Source organism: Calliopsis andreniformis, chromosome 4 (assembly GCF_051401765.1).
Source record: "Calliopsis andreniformis isolate RMS-2024a chromosome 4, iyCalAndr_principal, whole genome shotgun sequence".
NCBI classification, from domain to species: Eukaryota; Metazoa; Arthropoda; class Insecta; order Hymenoptera; family Andrenidae; genus Calliopsis; species Calliopsis andreniformis.
This window is the reverse complement of record NC_135065.1, coordinates 10,403,428-10,425,831: the sequence shown is the minus strand read 5'-3', so window position 1 is coordinate 10,425,831 and position 22,404 is coordinate 10,403,428. Positions and strand designations below refer to the sequence as shown.

Below are 22,404 nucleotides of genomic sequence, written 5' to 3'. Positions count from 1 at the left end.
AGATAGATGCAATTTTACTATCGATCTCGAATGTGTTAATCTTCTGCTTCAAATTATGATACTCAAATCTTCCATTCTATTAAAAGACGCGACAGTACTGACTCCTTGCAACCCATCACCCTGTGGACCAAACAGTCACTGCCAAGAAGTGAACGGAATCGCAGTATGCAAGTGTGTCGAAGGATTTATAGGAAATCCACCCACATGTAGGCCAGAGTGTGTCGTCAGCTCGGACTGCGAGCTGACAAGGGCTTGTATTAATCAGAAATGCAGAGATCCTTGCCCAGGATCTTGTGGTCTGAATGCAGAGTGCTCCATCGTTAATCACAACCCCATTTGCAGATGTCCTCCTAGCATGACTGGTGATCCATTCACTGGGTGCACTATTTTAGGTGAGAAATTTAAAAGAGACACGTGGTTTCAAGAAGAACGCTTCTTAAAATTATTCTTGTTCCTCTAATTCTTCAGTGGAAGAGCCTCCAAGGCCAATAAACCCGTGCTATCCATCGCCCTGCGGTCCCAATGCACAGTGCCAAGTGGTGAACGAAGCCCCTGCGTGTTCCTGTTTGCCAAACTTCTCAGGCTCACCACCAAACTGCAGACCTGAATGTGTTGCGAACAATGACTGTTCTACTCGTGAAGCTTGCATGAACCAGAAGTGCAGAGACCCTTGCCCTGGTCTGTGTGGAGCGAACGCAGATTGTAGTGTGTTCAGTCATACTCCCATTTGCTCCTGTCGCTCAGGATTCACTGGAGATCCATTTATTCAGTGTACCCCCGTTCCAAGTAAGTTGCCTTGAACCTCAGCACACGAAGGTGGGATCACTCCAACATGTGGAGTCATTATTTCCCCAAAATTCAAGCTCCCAAATTATTCAAAATTTTCTCATATATTATTTTCAACTTCCTGAATTCCATTTTTTCTGTTTCAATTTTGAGTGACCCTATCTTTGTGTTCCAGCTTTGATTAGAAGCCTCAAGGCTTACGTAACCTCATTTTCTATTATTTAATTAATTATCCCCCGTTACAGTCGCAGACGAAAGACCCACACCTTGCTCTCCATCCCCTTGCGGCTCAAACGCAGTATGCAGAGTATCAGGAAACGCAGCCACGTGCTCCTGCCAGCAGGACTATATCGGGAATCCTTACGATGGTTGTAGACCAGAATGCGTCGTGAACTCAGACTGTCCTTCAGATCTCGCTTGCGTGAGATCGAAGTGTCAAGACCCTTGTCCTGGAGCTTGTGGACAGAACGCAATGTGTCGCGCTGTGTTGCATGCTCCCATGTGCACGTGCATTCAAGGATACATTGGAGATCCTTTCAGATTCTGCAGCCTCAATCCAGTGAATCGTAAGAACGATTTGACTTTCATTTAACTCCCACGCAAGAACGATTTAGATAAATCCTGTACCCTTTTAGAAGCTGACGTGGTAGCTGATCCTTGTAACCCATCGCCCTGCGGACCGAACAGCCAATGTCGCGTGAACAACAACCAAGCAGTGTGTACTTGTCTGCCTGCATACATGGGCAGTCCACCAAATTGTAGACCAGAGTGTGTGGTCAGCACAGACTGTCCCTTATCTCGAGCCTGCGTGAACCAAAAGTGTGTGGACCCATGTCCCAATTCCTGTGGCGTGAACACCAATTGCAGGGTCATTAATCACAGTCCTATTTGCTTCTGCAATGGAGGGTTCACGGGAGATCCTTTCACTGCTTGCTTCCGTGCTCCTGGTATGAATATTGATCTTGCAAATTACATGGTCAGTCGATACGTTTTCATTTCTAACTGTACACATACTTCAGAAATGGACACCTCACCAGTAGTGCAAAGAGACCCTTGTCTACCTTCGCCTTGTGGTCCAAACGCAATTTGTCAGAACGTAGGACAGACTCCAGCTTGTACTTGTCTATCAAACTACCGCGGCAGTCCTCCAAACTGCAGACCAGAGTGTACCATCAATTCAGAGTGCCCCAGTAATCAAGCCTGCATCCGTGAGAGGTGTCAGGACCCTTGTCCAGGTTCCTGTGGTCTGAATGCACAGTGTTCGGTGTTCAATCACGTGCCAATTTGCTCTTGCATTGAAGGCTTCACTGGAGATCCCTTCAGTAGCTGTAACCAGCCAGTTAGACCCAGTAAGTAGTTCCTCCCAAAAAGATCCTACATCTTCTCATCCTATTATGTGCTTCCTGACATTATTCTTCTCTGACTAGTTGCAGCAGCAGAGGTAGATCTATGCAATCCTTCTCCTTGTGGCCCTAATGCTCTCTGCGAGGATGGTATCTGCTCCTGTATGTCCGATTTCTATGGAGATTCCACTATAGGCTGTCGCCCAGAATGTGTGCTGAACAGCGACTGTCCCAGAGACAGAGCGTGCATCAGGAACAAGTGTGAAGACCCTTGTATTGGCACTTGTGCGAGCAACGCACTGTGCAATGTGGTTAACCATGTACCAATGTGCAGTTGCGCGCCAGGTTTCGAGGGCAATGCCTTTGCGTACTGTCGCCCTGCATTAGGTACATATTTATAGAATTTTTCATGAGCGAATATGAAGAGCAGGTTCAATGAGAATTAATTTTCCATAGCTGATACTCCATCCTCGCCCTGCGCCCCATCACCTTGTGGACCTAATAGTCAGTGTCGCGCGAACAATGGCCAGGCGATCTGCAGCTGTGTCCCAGGTTACTTAGGAAACCCACCTAACTGTCGACCAGAGTGCATAGTCAGCTCAGATTGTCCTCCCAACGAGATCTGCTCGAACCAGAAGTGCAGGAACCCTTGCATAGGCACTTGTGGTTTGGGGGCTCGTTGCACGGTGGCCAATCGCAATCCTATATGCCACTGTCCTGAGGAATTTACTGGAGATCCTTTCGTTAGATGCACTCCTCTTCGTAAGTCATTTTCTAGATTATTGTGAAGCTAAATATTCAATAATTATATCTACATGGTTGCGTAATGGAACTTGCAGCGTCCCTGCCGCAAGAACCGATAAACGTCTGCCAGCCATCGCCTTGTGGGCCCAATGCCCAGTGCCAGATCTCAGGAAACTCTCCTTCTTGCTCTTGCCTAAGTGATTTCATTGGTTCCCCACCAAATTGCAGACCAGAGTGCGTTAGTAACAGCGAGTGTCTCAGTAATCAGGCATGCGTGAACCAGAAATGCAGGGACCCTTGTATGGGTTCCTGTGGGGTGAATGCACAATGTAGAACAGTCAGTCACACTCCCATGTGCTACTGTTTGCCTGAGTTCACTGGAGACCCATTCGTGCAATGCTCTATCAGACCCAGTAAGCTTCTTTATTATATTTTTATAATTTAGTGGTTACTAGAATTCTTGTTTTAGAAGCTACACTAATGTCAATTTTAGTTGAACACCAAAAAGAAACCTCGAACCCATGTGTGCCCTCGCCCTGTGGGCCCAACGCCAGGTGCACCGAAAGAAACGATGCAGGGGCTTGCACTTGCCTCCCTGGTTATCTCGGCAACCCTTACGAAGGGTGCAGGCCAGAGTGCGTTCTAGACTCTGACTGTTCGCCCACTAGAGCCTGTATCAATTCTAAGTGTGTGGACCCATGTCCTGGAACTTGTGGGACCAACGCAGAGTGCAATGTTATCAACCACAGAGCCACTTGTTCTTGCTACCCTAGCTTCACTGGGGATCCCTATCGGTATTGCTCTGTCCAGCCCATTGGTAAGTTCAATTCACCCCAAATTTCCATGGATTCCTGCTTACTTAATTCTTCTATAACGTTGTCTGATAAAATATTCTTCAGTGTCCGACGTCATCTCGACCGATCCCTGTGCTAATGCTCAGTGTGGTGCAAATAGTCAGTGTAGGGTAGTCAACCAGGTGGCTGTTTGCTCCTGCCTGCCTACCTACATTGGTTCACCACCTGGGTGCAGACCAGAGTGTGTCACAAGTTCAGAATGTGCTGCTGATAAAGCTTGTGTGAGGCAGAAGTGTGTGAATCCGTGTCCATCGTCCTGTGGACAGAATACTGACTGCAGGGTGATTAACCATGCACCTTTATGTAGTTGCATGAGAGGATACACTGGTGACCCCTTCACGATCTGCTTCAGAATTCCATGTGAGTCTCGCTGAAGAGTCTTTTCTATCTTCAACAAGAGAACAGTACTAATCTTGATCCAAATTTTAGTGACTCCACCCACTGTGAGTGACGTGGTTCCAAAAGACCCTTGCATTCCATCTCCCTGTGGAGCCTACTCAGAATGTCGAAATATCGGTGGAGTTCCCTCTTGCTCTTGCCTAGCCACCTACACTGGAAGTCCACCCACTTGTCGACCAGAGTGTACCCTGAACTCGGACTGCGCCCCTAATATGGCTTGCATGCAACAAAGGTGTAGGGATCCTTGTCCTGGATCATGTGCACCTCAGGCACAGTGCAGTGTGGTCAATCATGTCCCAACGTGCTCTTGTCCACCTGGTTACACTGGTGATCCCTTCACCAACTGTGTCTTGGACCGTAAGAATCCTTCCCTTAATTTATGTACAGTCACCTTTGCCCTTTATTAACCTAGAGGGATTATAGGTCGCCCGGTTGAGACCGATGCATGTGCATCCTGCGGCCCCAACACACAGTGCAGCAATGGTGTTTGCACTTGTCTGCCAGAGTACTCTGGGGACCCATACACTGGCTGTAGGCCAGAGTGTGTCCTCAGCAGCGACTGTCCAATGACTAGAGCGTGCGTTAACAACAAATGCGTGGATCCTTGCATTGGTATCTGCGGCCAAAGTGCAGTGTGCAATGTTTTCAACCATATACCCATGTGCAGTTGTCCCTCGGGAATGTCAGGAAATGCTTTTGTTCTATGTTCCCCTGCTCCAGGTATGTTTAAGATTCTGAAGAAATAGAATCTACAGGTTGTTTTAAAAAGGAGGATCCTATAAAAAATTACTGAATATTTTTAGTGACAGCTGTTAGTGACCCTTGCAACCCATCCCCCTGTGGGCCTAATAGTCAGTGCAGACAGAATAACATGCAGGCTGTGTGCTCCTGCGTGAGTGGATACATCGGTGCACCTCCTACTTGCAGACCAGAGTGTGTAGTCAGTTCAGATTGTCCCTTGAGTGAAGCTTGTACGAATCAGAGGTGTCGTGACCCTTGCCCTGGAAGCTGTGGAATAAATGCAGTTTGCACTGTCGTGAACCACAATCCTGTGTGCTCCTGTCGTGAAAGAATGACTGGCGATCCTTTTGTCAGCTGTTATCCAATGCGTAAGGATTTCATAAATTATAGTTTAAAAATTAAAATTATAAAAGCAAGTAGAGTAATGAAGTATTCTTCATTCTTGAAGCAACGAGGCCACAGACTCCAGTGAACCCTTGTCAACCATCTCCTTGCGGTCCAAACGCGGAATGTCAAGTGATAAACGACCAACCATCCTGCTCCTGTCTTCGAGACTTCATAGGATCACCTCCGAACTGTCGTCCTGAGTGTGTCAGTAACAGCGAGTGTACCAATCAGTTGGCCTGCATTAGGCAGAGGTGTCAGGACCCCTGTGTGGACTCCTGTGGCTTGAACGCGATTTGTAGGGTAGTCAGTCACACTCCCATGTGTGTCTGTGACACTGGCTACACTGGGGATCCGTTTACTCAGTGTTTACCACAGCCATGTAAGGATTCTATAAGATTTAACATGTTCGCTACCATTGTATGTAGGTTGAGAGAAAAATTCACAGTATAGAATATTCTTCTTTCTTGTGTTCTTGTATAAAGGAGTTATGGACACCCATTTTTACGAACTCGAAAAGCAGACTTCACCTACTTCTATGAGTAATATAAAAAGAATCGAAATCACTGATGGTAGCGAACGTGTAAAATTCTACTGCTTCTGTCCACGTCAATTAACATAAGTTCTAAGCCAAAATTCACTTTCTCCACTCTTGCAGTCGACGTAGAAGTCAGCAGACCCGACCCCTGCTCCCCATCACCTTGCGGAGCCAATGCTGTCTGCAGAGTCCAGCAGAACTCAGCATCATGCGTTTGTCAGAACGATTACATAGGCAATCCCTACGAGGGTTGTCGACCCGAGTGTATCCTTAGTTCAGATTGTCCTTCTAACCTAGCTTGTATCAGGTCCAAGTGTAGAGACCCCTGTCCAGGTACTTGTGGTCAAAATGCCCAATGTTATGTGATCAACCATGCAGCCACTTGCAGTTGCTTTGAGCGGTACACTGGAGATCCCTTCGTCTACTGTAATCCCTTGAGAGAACCACGTAAGACGAACTCTAAAAGACTTTTATGTACGATAGATGATGAGGATGACAGAGGAAATCTTCCTTCTTGCAGTGCCTTCACCAGAGATACTCAATCCTTGCGAACCCTCACCCTGTGGACCCTACAGTCAATGCAGACAAGTGAACGATCAAGCTACTTGCTCTTGCCTGCCAACTTATACTGGAACACCTCCTAATTGCAGGCCAGAGTGCACAGTTAGCTCTGATTGCCCATTGAATCTAGCTTGCAGAGATAATAAGTGCATGGACCCTTGTCCAGGTTCTTGTGGTCAACAAAGTACTTGTAGGGTTGTGAACCACAGTCCTATTTGCACTTGCAAGGCAGGATACACTGGTGACCCCTTCACTTATTGCTTCTATAGTCCACGTAAGCATGAAAAAGTTCATAGAAGTATGTCCACGTGTAGTGATGAAGAGAAAGATAAAATAATTATCCAATTTTAGCGGTCCCTGTTATGGACACTCCAGTAGATCCTTGTATAAATTCACCCTGTGGTCCCAACGCCCAATGTCGCAACATCAATGGTTCCCCTTCGTGCTCCTGTTTGGTCAGTTACGTCGGTGCTCCGCCAAACTGTCGCCCAGAGTGTGTTATCAACGCAGATTGCCCTAGAAACCAAGCCTGCATTCGCGAGAGGTGTCAGGACCCTTGTCCTGGTTCCTGTGGCTTGAACAGTGTCTGTGCTGTCCACAACCACGTCCCCGTGTGCACGTGTCTTGAGGGTTACACGGGAGATCCCTTCAGCAGTTGTCAACCAAGACCAATGAGTAAGATATTAGTCCTAAAAGCATAGGAATATCAGAAATATCGAGTTATATAGCTTCACTGATAAATCTGGTACTCTAGTAACAGAGGAGCCTGTAAGAGATCCCTGCAGAGACTCTCCATGTGGTCCTAACGCAGAGTGCAATAATGGAGTATGCACTTGCTTGCCTGAGTACTCTGGAAACCCCTATGTCAGCTGTCGACCCGAGTGTGTACTCAGCACAGACTGTGCTAATGACAGAGCTTGCATCAGAAACAAGTGTGTAGACCCCTGCCCTGGAGCGTGTGGGTCAAACGCCCTATGCAACGTGATCAACCATATACCCATGTGCAGTTGTCCAGCCCAAATGGCTGGAAACGCTTTGGTATTGTGCTCCCCTGTTAAAGGTAGTACTCAAAGACTTTATGAATGATCCTAATACAAAATATGAAGTCTATTTATCCCTAAATCGTCTAAACACAGTCCCATCAACAACGAGGCCCTGCAACCCATCTCCATGTGGTCCAAATAGTATCTGCAGAGAATTCAATGACCAGCCTGTATGCACCTGTGCCCCAGAGTACCTTGGAACCCCACCTCTGTGCAGGCCAGAGTGCACAATTAGCTCTGACTGTCGCAAAGACGAAGCCTGCGTGAACCAGAAGTGCAGAGACCCCTGTGTAGGAACCTGTGGTATTCAGGCGAGGTGCATGGTAGTGAATCACAACCCTGTGTGCTCCTGCCCAGAACGATACACGGGAGATCCCTTCATCAGATGCGATATAATCAGTAAGGGGATAAAGATAGTACTAGGAAGACAGTTTTAAAGTAAAAGACAAAACAATAATGCGTGTGAATTCTCCTTAGGAGACGTAGTGGTTCCCACGAACCCCTGCCAACCATCACCCTGCGGCCCATACGCCCAATGCCAAGTAGTAAATGACTCCCCATCTTGCTCATGTTTACCTGAATACAGAGGAGTCCCACCCAATTGCAAACCCGAGTGCATAGCCAACTCCGAGTGCCCCAGCCACCAAACCTGCGTGCAACAGAAGTGCAAAGACCCCTGTCCAGGTCTCTGCGGAGAGATCGCCGAGTGCCACGTGGTGTACCACGTGCCCCACTGCCTTTGCCCTACTGGCTTCACTGGCGACCCTTACACACGTTGCTCAGTAATAAGTAAGAAGAAAGGAGAAGTTAGGGCTACCAACCATGAGGGCAAGACTAATCTCTACTTTTGCATTGTTCTAGCTCGTGATCCGGAACCCTCACCCTGCGCGGAAGGCACTTGCGGCACGAACGCGTTGTGCAGAGAACGAGACGGTGTTGGAATCTGTTACTGTTCCCCCGAGTATATCGGCAACCCGTATGTAGGCTGCAGACCCGAGTGTGTCATAAACCCTGATTGCCCTTCGAACAAAATGTGCATGCGAAATAAGTGTCAGGACCCCTGTCCTGGAACCTGCGGTCAGAACGCAGAGTGCACGGTGGTTAACCATCAACCCTTCTGTACTTGTCGAGCTGGATTCACTGGAGACCCGTTTGTCGTGTGTACCATGGATAGTAAGTTCAAAAGCTAGCCTCCCTATCCTCTTCGGTTGCAGCTAAAGGCACAAACTTAACCGTTTCACTTCTTCCCTAGTAATAGTCCCCAAAGGAAACGTCTGTAGCCCGTCACCCTGTGGACCCAACAGCCAGTGTAAAGAAGTCTCTGGCCAAGCCGTGTGCTCTTGCCTACCCAATTACGTTGGCACCCCACCTGGATGTAGGCCCGAGTGTGTAGCTAGCTCTGAGTGTCCCACCCAGCTCGCTTGCCAGGATTACAAATGCGTGAACCCATGTCCTAGTCCTTGTGGATTGAACACCAAATGCGTTGTCGTGAATCATAGTCCTATTTGTAGTTGCATGCCAGGTTACAGTGGAGATCCCTTCACCCTGTGTGCATCGATTCCACGTAAGCGTTACGCTCCACCCATCTGAATGTTGTCACAAGAAGAGTTAGGTATCACTGACACCTACTAATCGCCGTTTTTAGCCGCCCCAGTCCCTGGCCCAATGGAGAGAGACCCCTGCGTGCCATCCCCGTGTGGTAGCTTCGCCCAGTGCAGGAATATCCGTGGTTCGCCCGCCTGTACCTGTCTAGAAGGTTACATTGGCCAGCCTCCGAACTGCAGGCCCGAGTGTACCATCAACTCCGAGTGTCAGAGCGACATGGCCTGCATCAACACCAAGTGCAGAGACCCTTGCCCCGGCTCCTGCGGCTCTGGCGCCCTGTGCGCGGTGGTTAACCACATCCCTGTGTGCAACTGCCCCGAGGGTTTCACTGGGAACCCATTCACCCTTTGCCAGTTGCTGCCAGCTACACGTAAGAACCCCTTTCTTGCATGAAGATAGTACTTTTCAGAGGATACTGACTAGTTTGACTTTACAGCCCCATCAACACCAGTAGAAGACGAATGTAGTCCATCACCCTGTGGCCCCAACGCGGAATGCCTGAGAGGCGAGTGTAGGTGTTCGCCCGAATTCCAAGGAAACCCATATCTAGGATGCCGACCCGAGTGTGTCTTAAACTCAGACTGTCCCAGAGACAGAGCCTGCTTGCGCAATAAGTGCGTGGATCCCTGTCCTGGAACCTGTGGCGTGGGAGCCCTTTGTAGGGTTATCAACCACGTGCCCATGTGCAGTTGCCCTGGGAACATGACAGGGAACGCGTTCAGTCAGTGTACCCCACTGCAAGGTATTCAAAGACTCTCTGGTGAAAGCTTGCCCCTTAGGAAGAATAACTAGTAATGCTTCTTTTTTTGTTAGATATGATACCAAGTAACCCATGTAGCCCAACACCTTGTGGACCCAATAGCGAGTGCCGCGTGGTGAATGGTCAAGCAGTCTGTTCGTGCATCAGAGGATACTTAGGCAGCCCACCAACTTGTAGGCCCGAGTGCATAGTCAGCACAGATTGTTCGCAAAACGAGGCCTGTAGCAATCAGAGGTGCACGAACCCCTGTCCTGGATCTTGTGGTATTGGAGCTAACTGCAACGTCGTCAACCATAATCCCATATGCGTCTGTCCATTGCGTTTCACTGGAGACCCATTCATTCAATGTGTTCCATTCTGTAAGAGCCCATAGTCTTGTTGATGAAGAGTCCAGTGTCGATAGAAGTTTCCCCTTGTACCAAGATAGAGATTTCTTGTTTCCAGATGAGGAGCCTGTAGTAGATTCCTGTCAGCCATCACCCTGTGGTCCCAACTCTCAGTGTCAAGTGATTAACAACTCTCCCTCGTGCTCCTGCATGCCAGGATTCTCTGGTAGCCCACCCAACTGCAGACCAGAGTGTGTCAGTAACAGCGAGTGCGCCAGTCACTTGGCCTGCATTAATCAAAAGTGTAAAGATCCTTGTCCTGGGTCTTGTGGTGCCAGTGCTGAGTGTTACGTTGTTAGTCACACCCCTATGTGTACTTGCTTGAGTGGATACACTGGTGATCCATTCACACAGTGTGTCTTCAGAGAACGTAAGGATTTAGTGAATTTTTATTTCCCTGTTGTACTCGATTATTCCTAATTGTTGAATTTTATAGCCACGACAGTCCCTATGCCAGTTGACCCCTGCAACCCATCACCCTGCGGCTCCAACGCTGTTTGCAAGGAACTGAACGGTGCAGGCTCCTGTGCTTGCATTTCTAATTATCGTGGCAACCCCTACGAAGGATGTCGACCCGAGTGTCTCCTAAATTCCGACTGCCCCTCTAATCAAGCCTGTATGAACACCAAGTGTAGGGACCCCTGTCCTGGAATCTGTGGCAGAAACGCCGAGTGTCACGTTGTCAATCATTTACCAGTCTGTGAATGCTTCCCTAGACACACTGGTAACGCGTTTGTCCTATGTTCACCAATGCAGCCAGGTACGTTTTGATCCCTAGACTCCTAGGATTTCACCCAAGCCTCACTATTACTAGGGTTAATTATTCCTTTGTAGAAGTCGATCAGACAATCAGTAGGCCCTGCAACCCGTCACCCTGTGGACCCAACAGTCAATGTAGAGCAATCAATGGACAGTCTGTGTGCTCTTGCTTGCCCGACTTCATAAGCAGTCCACCTACATGCCGTCCAGAGTGCACAGTTAGCGCTGAGTGCGCCTTGAACCTGGCCTGTATCAATCAGAAGTGCAGTGACCCTTGCCCTGGATCCTGTGGCTCAAATTCGAGATGTGAAACTATCAACCATAGAGCTATTTGCGCCTGTCAGCCTGGTTACACTGGTGACCCACTTGTTGCTTGTTTCGATGTGCCAAGTAAGTCCTTTTTACTGCATTCTCCTCTTTAGATGTTAACAAATGTGTTTACGAAAATTCTTTCCAGTTCGAGAACCCTCACCTGCCCCACCATATGTGAACCCATGTGCACCCTCGCCTTGTGGACCCTATTCAGAGTGTCGAGACATAAATGGCCAGGCCTCTTGCGCCTGTCTAGCTGACTATACAGGAACACCACCAAATTGCAGGCCAGAGTGCATACGAAACTCTGAGTGTCCTAGTAATCAAGCTTGCATTCAGAGGAAGTGTCAATACCCCTGTGATGGAGTCTGTGGCGTGGGAGCTCAATGTTCTGTGATAAACCACACCCCAATTTGTAATTGTCTTGAGGGATTCACTGGTGATCCTTTTGTCAGGTGTTCCCCTGCAATAGGTAGGATTTCTATATTTAATTGATGACAATATTCTTTAGGAGATTGGGGAATTCTTTAGGTAATAACTTTTTGAAACCTTTTTTTCATTAGTCGAGATGGACAGGCCTGTGGATTCCTGTGCTAGTTGTGGTCCCAATACCCAGTGTCTCAATGGAGTCTGCACTTGTTTGCCAGAGTATCGAGGAGACCCACAGTTAGGTTGTCGACCAGAGTGTGTCCTGAATTCAGATTGTCCAAGAGAAAGAGCTTGCATTAGGAGCAAGTGTAGCGACCCATGCGCTGGTACTTGTGGTCAGAATGCATTGTGCTCTGTTGTGAATCACGTCCCAGTGTGCACTTGTCCTCCTGGCACGTCAGGCAATGCATTTGTAATTTGTTCCACAATGCAAGGTACAGGATTATCTGACTTTATCAATTGAGTGATGAATTACTGAACTCTACCAATTTTTAATTTGTGATATTTTTAGTAGTTCAAAAACCCCAAGATCCATGCAATCCATCACCCTGTGGACCTAACAGTCAATGCAGAAAAATAAACGATCAAGCAGTCTGCTCTTGCATCCCTGGCTACTTGGACATGCCACCAAACTGCAGACCAGAGTGTACCCTCAGTTCAGACTGTCCCTCCAACATGGCCTGCAACAATCAGAAATGCATTAATCCCTGCCCTGGAACTTGTGGTATCAGAGCTGAATGTGTCGTAGTGAATCACAACCCTATTTGCAGCTGTCCCCCAGATCTGACAGGCAATCCTTTCACCATGTGTATCAGAAGACGTGAGTACCTTAAGTCAGTTGACCAGAAGTTGATTAATGATCTTGCTACAGCTGCATCCATTTTTATCTATCAATTTCGCAGAGGAAGAACCATCAGTCCAACAAAACCCATGTGTTCCATCGCCTTGTGGTCCTAATAGTCAATGCCAGGTGATAAACGATTCACCATCTTGTTCTTGCTTGCCCCAGTACTTCGGCTCTCCACCAAATTGCAAGCCAGAGTGTATTAGTAATAGTGAATGCTCCACACACTTGGCCTGCATTAACCAACAGTGTCGTGACCCTTGCCCTGGCTCTTGTGGCTTGAATTCCGAGTGTAGAGTGATAAGTCACACGCCGATGTGCGTGTGCTCTTTCGGTTTCGAAGGAGATCCATTTGTACAGTGTGTTCCAAGGCCAGGTAAGTGTTTCTTTTGTGAAAACCTTGGTAACAGATCTTTTATAAAGTGTTTGGTCCATCTGTAACCAAACACCTTCTACACCCGAATGAATAATTAAAAAAAAAATTCCATAGCAATCGAAGACACGAGCACGAAGCTCACCCCATGTGTACCATCTCCCTGTGGATCCAACGCAATGTGCAATGAACAATATGGTGCTGCATCTTGCAAATGTCTTCCTGATTACGTAGGCAACCCCTACGAAGGCTGCAGACCAGAGTGCATCATCAACTCTGACTGCACAGCCGACAGAGCTTGTATTAAGTCCAAGTGTCAGAACCCCTGCCCAGGATTCTGTGGCTACAATGCAGTCTGTCAGATAGTGAACCACGCTCCACTTTGCACTTGTCAGCCTGGTTACACTGGCGATCCTTTCGTCCAGTGCAACATTGTCCAAGAACAACGTAAGTGACACTCTTTTAGGAACAACCTAGACAATTAATTCGAATAATTTCCTAATTGCAAATGTCCTTCTAGCGAGACCAGCGGATCCTTGTAGCCCTTCGCCCTGTGGCCTTAACAGTCAATGTCGTGTGTCGAATGGCCAAGCAATTTGCTCGTGTTTAGCCACGTTCATTGGAAGCCCACCCATGTGTAGACCAGAGTGTACAGTCAGCTCAGACTGTGCCACGAATCGCGCTTGCAAGAACCGGAAATGCGTGGACCCCTGTCCTGGTATTTGTGGAATAAATGCAAGATGCGAGGCGATCAATCATAGTCCCATCTGCAGCTGCAACGCTGATTTAACGGGAGATCCTTTCGTCAGATGCTTCAAGGTTCCAAGTAAGTATAATTCCACAGTAGTATTCTCCAGATTGATGTAAAATTCTTATCTCAACCATACCCGAAATATTAAATACAAAAATCCATTTTTTCTTTCTCCAGTTGTCTCTGAGCCAGTGAACCCCTGCGTGCCCTCCCCCTGCGGCCCATTCTCCGTCTGCAGAGTCCTGGCTAACACAGAACTGCCAAGTTGCTCGTGCATGGACAACTACGTAGGAACCCCGCCAAATTGTCGACCAGAATGTACCATTGATTCGGAGTGCAGCAGCGACAGAGCTTGTTTGAGGCAGAAATGTACAGATCCTTGTCCTGGGTCCTGTGGCACAGGTGCACAGTGCCTGGTGGTGAACCACATGGCCGTCTGCACGTGTCCTAAAGGCTTCACTGGCGATCCATTTGTCAATTGCTTCCTAGAATCTCCTCGTAAGCATTCACTACTTTATCTAAATTCTTCTGAGTCTAATTGTAGTTTAGCTTGAGTGGTTCTAATAAAATCGTGATTGTAGCTGCATTACCAGCTCCCCAAGACGCCTGCAATCCCTCACCCTGTGGAGCAAACGCAGTCTGTCGCGATGGCCAGTGCAGTTGTCTGCCTGAATATCACGGTGATCCTTACTATGGCTGTCGACCTGAATGTGTACAAAACCCAGACTGTCCAATGGACAAGGCCTGCAACCGCAACAAGTGTTTCGACCCTTGCATTGGTGTCTGTGGCCAGAGAGCAGAGTGTGTCGTAATTAATCATACTCCAATGTGTAGTTGTCCGGATGGCATGTCTGGAAATGCATTTACTGCGTGTTACCCAGTCAAAGGTAAAGAATAATGAGAGAAGAAATCTAGCTGAGATCATCGAAGAACTGGAAAAAATAAAAATGCTTTACTTTGCAGACCCAGAAATAGTACAACCTTGCAACCCATCGCCCTGTGGACCCAACAGTAGATGCCAGGACTTCAGTGGCCAGGCAGTCTGCTCTTGCGCCCCTGGCTACATAGGAAATCCTCCTGCCTGTCGACCAGAGTGTCTAGTGAACAGCGACTGTCCCTTGAACGAGGCCTGCGTGAACTTGAAGTGTAGAGACCCGTGCCTTGGATCTTGTGGCGTCTCAGCCCGCTGCCAAGTAGTCAATCACAACCCCATCTGCAGTTGTCCTTCAGTGTTCACTGGAGATCCATTCGTCCGCTGTTTCCCTAGACGTATGTCTCCTCTACTTCAATTATATCTTCACTCTCACTTTTAGGAGATTCAGAGTTTAATCGTTACTTTCTTCTAAAGCGGAGGAACCAGTCACACCAACCAACCCCTGTCAACCTTCACCTTGTGGACCCAACGCAGTCTGTCAAGTGATCAACAATTCCCCATCTTGCTCTTGCCGACCAGAGTTCATTGGAACGCCTCCGAACTGCAGGCCAGAGTGCATCGCCAACAGTGAGTGCAGCAGCCACTTGGCGTGCATTAATCGCAAGTGCAGAGACCCCTGTCCTGGTTCTTGTGGCTCTAACGCAGAGTGTCATGTCGTGAATCATGTCCCAGCATGCACTTGCTTGAGAGATTTCACTGGTGATCCATTCGTTCAGTGCTACGCCAAGCTGCGTAAGTAGCTTCATTTATTGGTACCATTGAAAAATCTACAGGATGTTTCTTCAAAAAAATTAATGTCCTCTTGTGTCCTTACAGCGAGTCCTGTGGTCACACCTCGACCTTGTGAACCATCTCCTTGTGGAGCCAACGCAATCTGCAGGGAACAGAACGATGCTAGTACCTGCAGCTGCTTGTCTGAGTACATTGGCAATCCTTACGAAGGCTGTCGACCAGAGTGCACGATTTCTTCAGACTGTCCCTCCCACTTGGCGTGTATCAAGTCCAAGTGTCAGAATCCTTGTCCTGGCTCTTGTGGCACGAACACTAATTGTCAAGTTGTTAACAATGTACCTGTGTGCACTTGTATACCACAGTACACTGGAAACCCGTACATCAGTTGTCTGTACAAAATACCTTCAAGTAAGTAGAATTGACTGCTTTAATTATTTATAATCGTTTGGGAGTGTCCACAATGGATTAATCTTTTCTAGTTGAACAAGACGAACGCGAGGTGTGTAATCCATCCCCCTGCGGTCCAAACAGTCAATGTCAGAATGTGAATGGTCAAGCTGTGTGCTCCTGTTTGCCCCAGTATGTGGGAACTCCACCAAACTGTAGACCAGAGTGCGTTGTGAACTCAGAATGCAACTCGAATCTCGCGTGCATCAACCAGAAGTGCAGAGATCCTTGTCCTGGAGTTTGTGGTCGCAATGCTCAATGCAGGGTCATCCACCACAGCCCCATCTGCAGCTGTGGAAATGGATTAACTGGGGATCCATTTGTGTACTGCTTCCCCGCTCCAAGTAAGCAGCTTCTCAGTAATGAAAATATTGAGGAATATAAATCCTAAGATTTTCTTCACTGTCTTGTGTCTTGGTCTTCACAGTGCCCCAACCAGAAGACAAATATCCAAAAGACCCATGCATACCATCCCCCTGTGGTCCAAACGCAATGTGCAAAGCTGTTGGAGACACCCCAGTCTGCACTTGCCTGAACACCTACATTGGAGTGCCACCTAATTGTCGACCAGAGTGTTCCATCAACTCAGACTGCACAGCAGATAGAGCTTGTATTCGAGAGAGGTGCAGAGACCCTTGCCCAGGATCCTGTGGCATCGGTGCACGTTGCACTGTTATCAATCACACCCCAGCTTGCACGTGTCCTGCGGGATACACGGGTGACCCCTTCACCAGTTGCTCTCCTGTTCCACAATCAGACAGTAAGGATGAGAATACGAATAATCCTATAATCTTTTAGTTATTAAGTTATCTTCGAGTGTATACCATGACCTACCTGTTACAGTAACCGAGCCTGCGACAGACTTATGCAACCCATCACCATGTGGACCAAACGCCCAGTGCAGAGATGGTACTTGCACCTGTGTGCCAGGTTACCTGGGCGACCCATATACGATCTGTCGCCCAGAATGTGTTATCAACACGGACTGTGCTCGCGACGAGGCCTGCATACTTCATAAATGCAGGAGTCCATGTGTTGGAACTTGTGGATTCAACGCTGAGTGCAACGTAGTCAACCATTTACCCATGTGCAGTTGTCCCAGAAACATGACTGGAAATGCATTTGTCTCCTGCAATCCTCTGAAAGGTTTGTCTTCCTTGGTTTCTTCTCTTGTGATTGAAAAAAAAATAGTCTTGAAAATTTGCTATTGTGTGATACAGATGTGGAGGTCGTTGACCCCTGCAGTCCATCACCCTGTGGTCCCAACAGCCACTGTCGATCTTCCAATGGTCAGGCAGTCTGCAGTTGCATCACAGGGTTCAAGGGATCGCCTCCTTCCTGCAGGCCAGAGTGCATCGTCAGTACTGACTGTCCACGAACCAGAGCTTGCAGCAACCAGAAGTGCATCGATCCTTGCCTCGGTGCTTGTGGATTATCAGCTCAGTGTACTGTTATCAACCATAATCCTGTATGCAGGTGCTTCGACCAGTATGAAGGAGATCCCTTCGTCCAATGCACACCGCCCAGTAAGAATCCACGCTCCAAACAGGATGTCCATGCGCAGCTAAGAAAAAAATAAGTCCACTATTGACACGATGCTTCCCTTTCAGGGCCAGTACCAGTTGTCCCAGTGAACCCTTGCCAGCCATCACCCTGCGGTCCAAACGCCCTTTGCCAGGTGATCAACAACCAGCCTTCGTGTTCCTGTCTCCCAGAATTCATAGGAATCCCACCAAACTGCAAGCCTGAGTGCGTGAGCAACGCAGAGTGTCCAACGCAGCAGGCTTGCATCAACCAAAAGTGTAGAGACCCCTGTCCAGGCTCCTGTGGCAGAAACACCGAATGCAGAACTATTAGCCATACCCCCATGTGCAGCTGCGCCAGTGGATTCACTGGGGATCCATTCGTGCAGTGCACCCTGCAGCCAAGTAAGATCAGTTCATGTGGATCAGCAGATCCTGACTTTACCTCAATCATTAATCGCTTAATTCCACCAGTATTCCAAGATGTCCCAGAAAGACTGAACCCCTGCCAACCATCACCCTGTGGAGCAAATGCCATGTGCCGTGAGTCCTATGGCTCAGCCATCTGCACATGTCTACCCGACTTCTTCGGCAACCCCTACGAAAACTGTCGCCCTGAATGTCTCATCGACTCTGACTGTCAATTTAACCGAGCCTGTATACGAAACAAGTGCCAGGACCCGTGTCCAGGAACCTGTGGGTTCAATGCAGACTGCCAGGTGGTTAATCACATCCCAACTTGCAGTTGTAGATCAGGTTACACTGGAAATCCCTTCCGCTCTTGTGGTCCCCTCGAGGAGCCTCGTAAGTTATCAATTCTAGGAGCCACAGGATACCCTCTGTGCCCAATTATAAAACGATGATCCTTTGAACAGCTGTCCCAAGTGTCACCGATGCTTGCGTCCCATCCCCCTGCGGACCAAACAGTCAGTGCCGTAACGTTAATGGTCAGGCCAGTTGCTCTTGCTTGCCCGAGTTCAGAGGAACCCCTCCAAGGTGTAGGCCAGAGTGTGTCGTCAGCACAGAGTGCTCCAGTGGCCAGGCTTGCGTGGGTCAGAGATGTGTTGACCCTTGCCCTGGCGTCTGTGGCGTTGACGCGAGATGCGAAGTGTTCCATCATAGTCCCATTTGCAGCTGCGGCGAAGGACAGACAGGAGACCCCTTCGTTAAATGTTTCGATCTTCCCAGTAAGTGAGACACAAAGGCGTCCTGAAAGAGAATCCTCGAGCAAGGAAGTAATTCAACATCCCTTTCTAGCGACCATGCCACCTGTCCCCGTAAACCCCTGCGTGCCATCGCCCTGCGGCCCCTTCTCGCAATGCCAGGATATTGGAGGTGTCCCATCCTGCACCTGTCTACAAAATTACGTCGGTTCAGCGCCGAACTGTCGCCCCGAGTGCTTGATCAACCCCGACTGTACTAGCGACAGAGCCTGCGTCAGGGAGAAGTGTGTAGACCCATGTCCAGGATCCTGTGGAGCGAATGCATTGTGCAGTGTCATAAACCACACCCCCGTTTGCACTTGTCCTGGTGACTTCGTAGGAGATCCATTCACTAGTTGCCAGCCGAGAGCTGCAAGTAAGGATAGATGTCAGAAGAGAGTCATTGTTAAGGCGAAATTTTATAGAGGTTTAAAAAAATGCATTTACCCTTTCTGTGACCCACAGTTCCCCAAGTGCCCTCAGACCCATGCAGCCCGTCACCCTGTGGACCCAACGCCCTGTGTAGAAACGGAGCCTGCACTTGTATTAGTGAGTACCGTGGCAATCCCTACGAAGGATGCTACCCAGAGTGCGTGCAGAACTCCGACTGCAGCTACGACAAAGCCTGCTCTAACAACAAGTGCGTGGACCCTTGCACTGGAATCTGTGGGCAGAACGCTGAATGTGTGGTTGTGAACCACATCCCCACCTGCAGTTGCATTCAGAATTACGAGGGAGACTCGTTCACCCTTTGTAAACCCATTCGAAGTGAGTGTCTTCAACAGTCCCTTAAGACACTTGGAGATTTCAATTATAATATCATCGCCCTGTTCCCTCAGAGCGCGTGAGACCCTGCGAGCCCTCGCCCTGCGGACCCAACAGCGTCTGTCGCGAGTTCGGTGAGCAAGCTTCTTGCTCCTGCCTCCCTGGATACTTTGGAACCCCTCCCAGCTGCAGGCCCGAGTGTCTGGTGAACACAGACTGCGAGCAAAGTAGAGCTTGCGTGAACCAGAGGTGCCAGAACCCGTGCGAGAACTCCTGTGGTCAGAACGCCCTGTGCAACGTGAGAAACCACAACCCCATTTGCAGCTGCCCCACCCAGTACTCTGGTGACCCATTCGTGAGCTGCTTCCCCATGAGTAAGTAGTCCAAAAGAGACCCTAGTGTCCAAAAGAGACTCTAGTGTCCAGAGAAGATGTTAACTTGGTTTCTCGATGAACAGCCCAGCAAGAACCCAGGCAGGACCCTTGCAACCCTTCACCCTGCGGACCGAACTCCCAGTGTACGGTGTTGCCAGATAGTAAACCTTCCTGCAGCTGTTTGCCCGAGTTTGTAGGATCGCCACCGACCTGTAGACCCGAGTGTCTCGTGAACAGCGAGTGCCCTGGCGATCAGACCTGCGTTAGGCAAAGGTGTATCGACCCCTGTGACGGATTGTGCGGCTCGAATGCTCTCTGCCAGGTCACCCAACATTACATCCGTTGCGCGTGCCCCGAAGGGTACACTGGAGACCCGTTCAGAGTTTGTTCCCCGATTACGAGTAAGGATCATCCCCTGTGATGGTTTTCAATCAGTGAATTTTTGTGTTGATAAATGTCTCGCGAGATTCTCAAATCTTTCATGAAAAGATGAACCTGTTCTAAGCTGTAAATATTGTATATAAAGATTGTATAAATTGCATGTCGATTGCAGCCGGTACTGCAATATTTTCCTAGACTCTTGAAGCTCGATATAGTCTTGTTCATACACGTTCTAGTCTTCATTCTCTTCTGTCTATCGCAAATGTAAAATTACATTCTCCGTGTACAGCTTTTCTTGCATTTATACTACTTCGTTTTGTAAATTAACTCTTTCCTCGATTATTTAAATAATTTCTGTTTCATTGACTAATGATTTGATAACTGAATCTTGAGTGGAGAATTAATCGTGATTATGTTTTAATTCTAGCTACTCCTGCACCACCAATTCCATCGAGACCTTGCAGTCCTTCGCCCTGTGGTGTCAATGCATACTGCCGAGAGAGGTTCAACACTGCGGTCTGCGAGTGTCTTCCTGATTTCAGAGGAAACGCTTATGAAGGCTGTCAACCGGAGTGCTTAGTCAATACTGACTGTCCAAAATCTCAAGCTTGCATCAGAACCAAGTGTCAAGACCCTTGTCCTGGCACTTGTGGCGTTGGAGCCTTGTGCACAGTGTCGAACCATATCCCAGTTTGCTCGTGCCCCCTGCCAACTATAGGGGATGCATTTTCTATTTGCCGTGCCGAAGGTAAGTGCTAGTTGCTAAAAGTGTATGAGGCACTGAAAATGAAACGGGTCAAGAAGAATATCGAGTTACGAAAAAATAGTGTTGGAGGGTAGAAAAATAGTGTTGAGGGGTAGAAAAAAATAGTGTTGCAAAATAGAAATAATGTTTAAAAAAAAATTTTTTTAAAATTATATTCTCCAGAACCGAAGCAGCAAGACCCTTGCTACCCATCTCCTTGTGGACCGAACACCCTTTGCGAGAAGGTGGGTAACAGAGCGAACTGCAAGTGTTTGCCAGGTCTCCAAGGAATAGCTTCAAGCATCACAGGCTGCCACCCAGAGTGTGTGATCAGCTCTGACTGTCCAGGGGACAAGGCTTGCATAAACAACAAATGCATAAACCCTTGCACCCAGAACGTTTGTGGAATTAGGGCCGATTGCAAAGCAATTAATCACAGTCCGCTGTGCAGCTGCCCATCACCTTTGATCGGTAACCCCTTCGAGGAATGCTACACGAAAGTTGGTGAGTATAAAGCACCGACGAATTTATCTTCGCTATCATCATTGTCCAAGAATATTATACGTGAATTTTTTTCAGAAACCGATCCTTGCAATCCATCTCCATGCTCATACAATGGCGAATGCAAAATCAGAAATGGCATTGCAGTATGCATCTATCCAGAATGTGTTATCAACGCTGACTGTCCTCGTGATAAGGCCTGCTTTGGACAGAAGTGCAGAGACCCTTGCATTGGCGCCTGTGGAGTCAATTCACTTTGCCAAGCAGTGAACCACAAGCCTGTCTGTTCATGTCCGCCTGGATTCACTGGCAATGCTAGAATTCAGTGCATCGTTCCATCAGCTGATGGTGATCTATGCTTCTTTCTATTTGATTAAAAATTTCATTCGAGAAATACGATGAATTAAAATCTGACTCCTGTATATTTACAGAGCCAGTTCCAGAATGCACTCAGAACTCCGACTGTCCGAATGATAAGACCTGCTACAATCAGAAATGTGTGAATCCTTGCACTTTGGACTCCTGTGGCTTCAATAGTCGCTGTCACGTGCAACTGCATAGAGCTGTGTGTGTTTGTAACGAGGGCTTCACTGGCAATCCTCAACAGTACTGTCGTGAGAGTAGGCATCCTTCACTAATTTCTGAATCACAAAAATTTTGCATAATCGTACTTCGTTTTACTATAAAGAAATTGTCTCTTCCACAGTTGGATGTCGTGGAGACAGTGAGTGTCCTCTGACCCAATCCTGCATCAACAATGAGTGCGTGGACGCCTGCTCAGTGACCCAGTGTGGTATCAACGCGCTCTGTGCATCTGATGGATACCACAGACCACGGTGCTACTGTCCTGATGATTACCAAGGCAACCCCTATCAAATCTGCGAGCGACCAGAGTGCACCAATGACAACGACTGTCCATCTTCATTGGCCTGTCGCAACCAGAGATGTGTCAACCCCTGCAATTGTCCATTATCTGCACAGTGCTCTGTCATCAACCATCGTGCTACTTGTCGATGCCCGCCTGGGTACACTGGCGACCCATACAAAGCCTGTTTGATGGGTCAGTATAAAATAATGATTAATTCAGAACAGCTTTTAACATCGTTTCTCTTTCTTTTTATATAATTCTTCATTCTTGTCTTGTTTTGGCAGTGTAGAATCATCCTTCTGAATCTTCTAATTTTTAAT

General features: G+C 48.1%; 1 protein-coding gene across 1 annotated transcript in view; it reads left to right on the top strand.

The window, feature by feature from the left end:
• Dpy (fibrillin-like protein dumpy) overlaps nt 1-22,404 on the top strand; it is a 101,158-nt gene that overhangs the window by 68,739 nt on the left and 10,015 nt on the right. Inside the window, 55 exon segments of the mRNA XM_076377252.1 lie at nt 87-392; nt 469-786; nt 1,032-1,352; nt 1,422-1,733; nt 1,806-2,135; nt 2,214-2,516; nt 2,586-2,891; nt 2,969-3,286; nt 3,367-3,690; nt 3,773-4,087; nt 4,157-4,483; nt 4,541-4,846; nt 4,930-5,235; nt 5,316-5,633; nt 5,910-6,236; nt 6,310-6,624; nt 6,702-7,025; nt 7,105-7,410; nt 7,487-7,792; nt 7,874-8,182; nt 8,255-8,566; nt 8,646-8,957; nt 9,039-9,368; nt 9,435-9,740; nt 9,812-10,117; nt 10,203-10,514; nt 10,581-10,904; nt 10,979-11,293; nt 11,361-11,687; nt 11,779-12,078; nt 12,159-12,464; nt 12,547-12,864; nt 12,979-13,308; nt 13,382-13,707; nt 13,801-14,110; nt 14,194-14,499; nt 14,576-14,881; nt 14,961-15,278; nt 15,363-15,686; nt 15,758-16,069; nt 16,153-16,485; nt 16,569-16,871; nt 16,946-17,263; nt 17,348-17,653; nt 17,723-18,052; nt 18,124-18,435; nt 18,506-18,817; nt 18,901-19,218; nt 19,290-19,589; nt 19,673-19,990; nt 20,398-20,718; nt 20,899-21,219; nt 21,295-21,564; nt 21,648-21,836; nt 21,923-22,276. Of these exon segments, the coding sequence (XP_076233367.1) occupies nt 87-392; nt 469-786; nt 1,032-1,352; nt 1,422-1,733; nt 1,806-2,135; nt 2,214-2,516; nt 2,586-2,891; nt 2,969-3,286; nt 3,367-3,690; nt 3,773-4,087; nt 4,157-4,483; nt 4,541-4,846; nt 4,930-5,235; nt 5,316-5,633; nt 5,910-6,236; nt 6,310-6,624; nt 6,702-7,025; nt 7,105-7,410; nt 7,487-7,792; nt 7,874-8,182; nt 8,255-8,566; nt 8,646-8,957; nt 9,039-9,368; nt 9,435-9,740; nt 9,812-10,117; nt 10,203-10,514; nt 10,581-10,904; nt 10,979-11,293; nt 11,361-11,687; nt 11,779-12,078; nt 12,159-12,464; nt 12,547-12,864; nt 12,979-13,308; nt 13,382-13,707; nt 13,801-14,110; nt 14,194-14,499; nt 14,576-14,881; nt 14,961-15,278; nt 15,363-15,686; nt 15,758-16,069; nt 16,153-16,485; nt 16,569-16,871; nt 16,946-17,263; nt 17,348-17,653; nt 17,723-18,052; nt 18,124-18,435; nt 18,506-18,817; nt 18,901-19,218; nt 19,290-19,589; nt 19,673-19,990; nt 20,398-20,718; nt 20,899-21,219; nt 21,295-21,564; nt 21,648-21,836; nt 21,923-22,276 (17,202 nt within the window).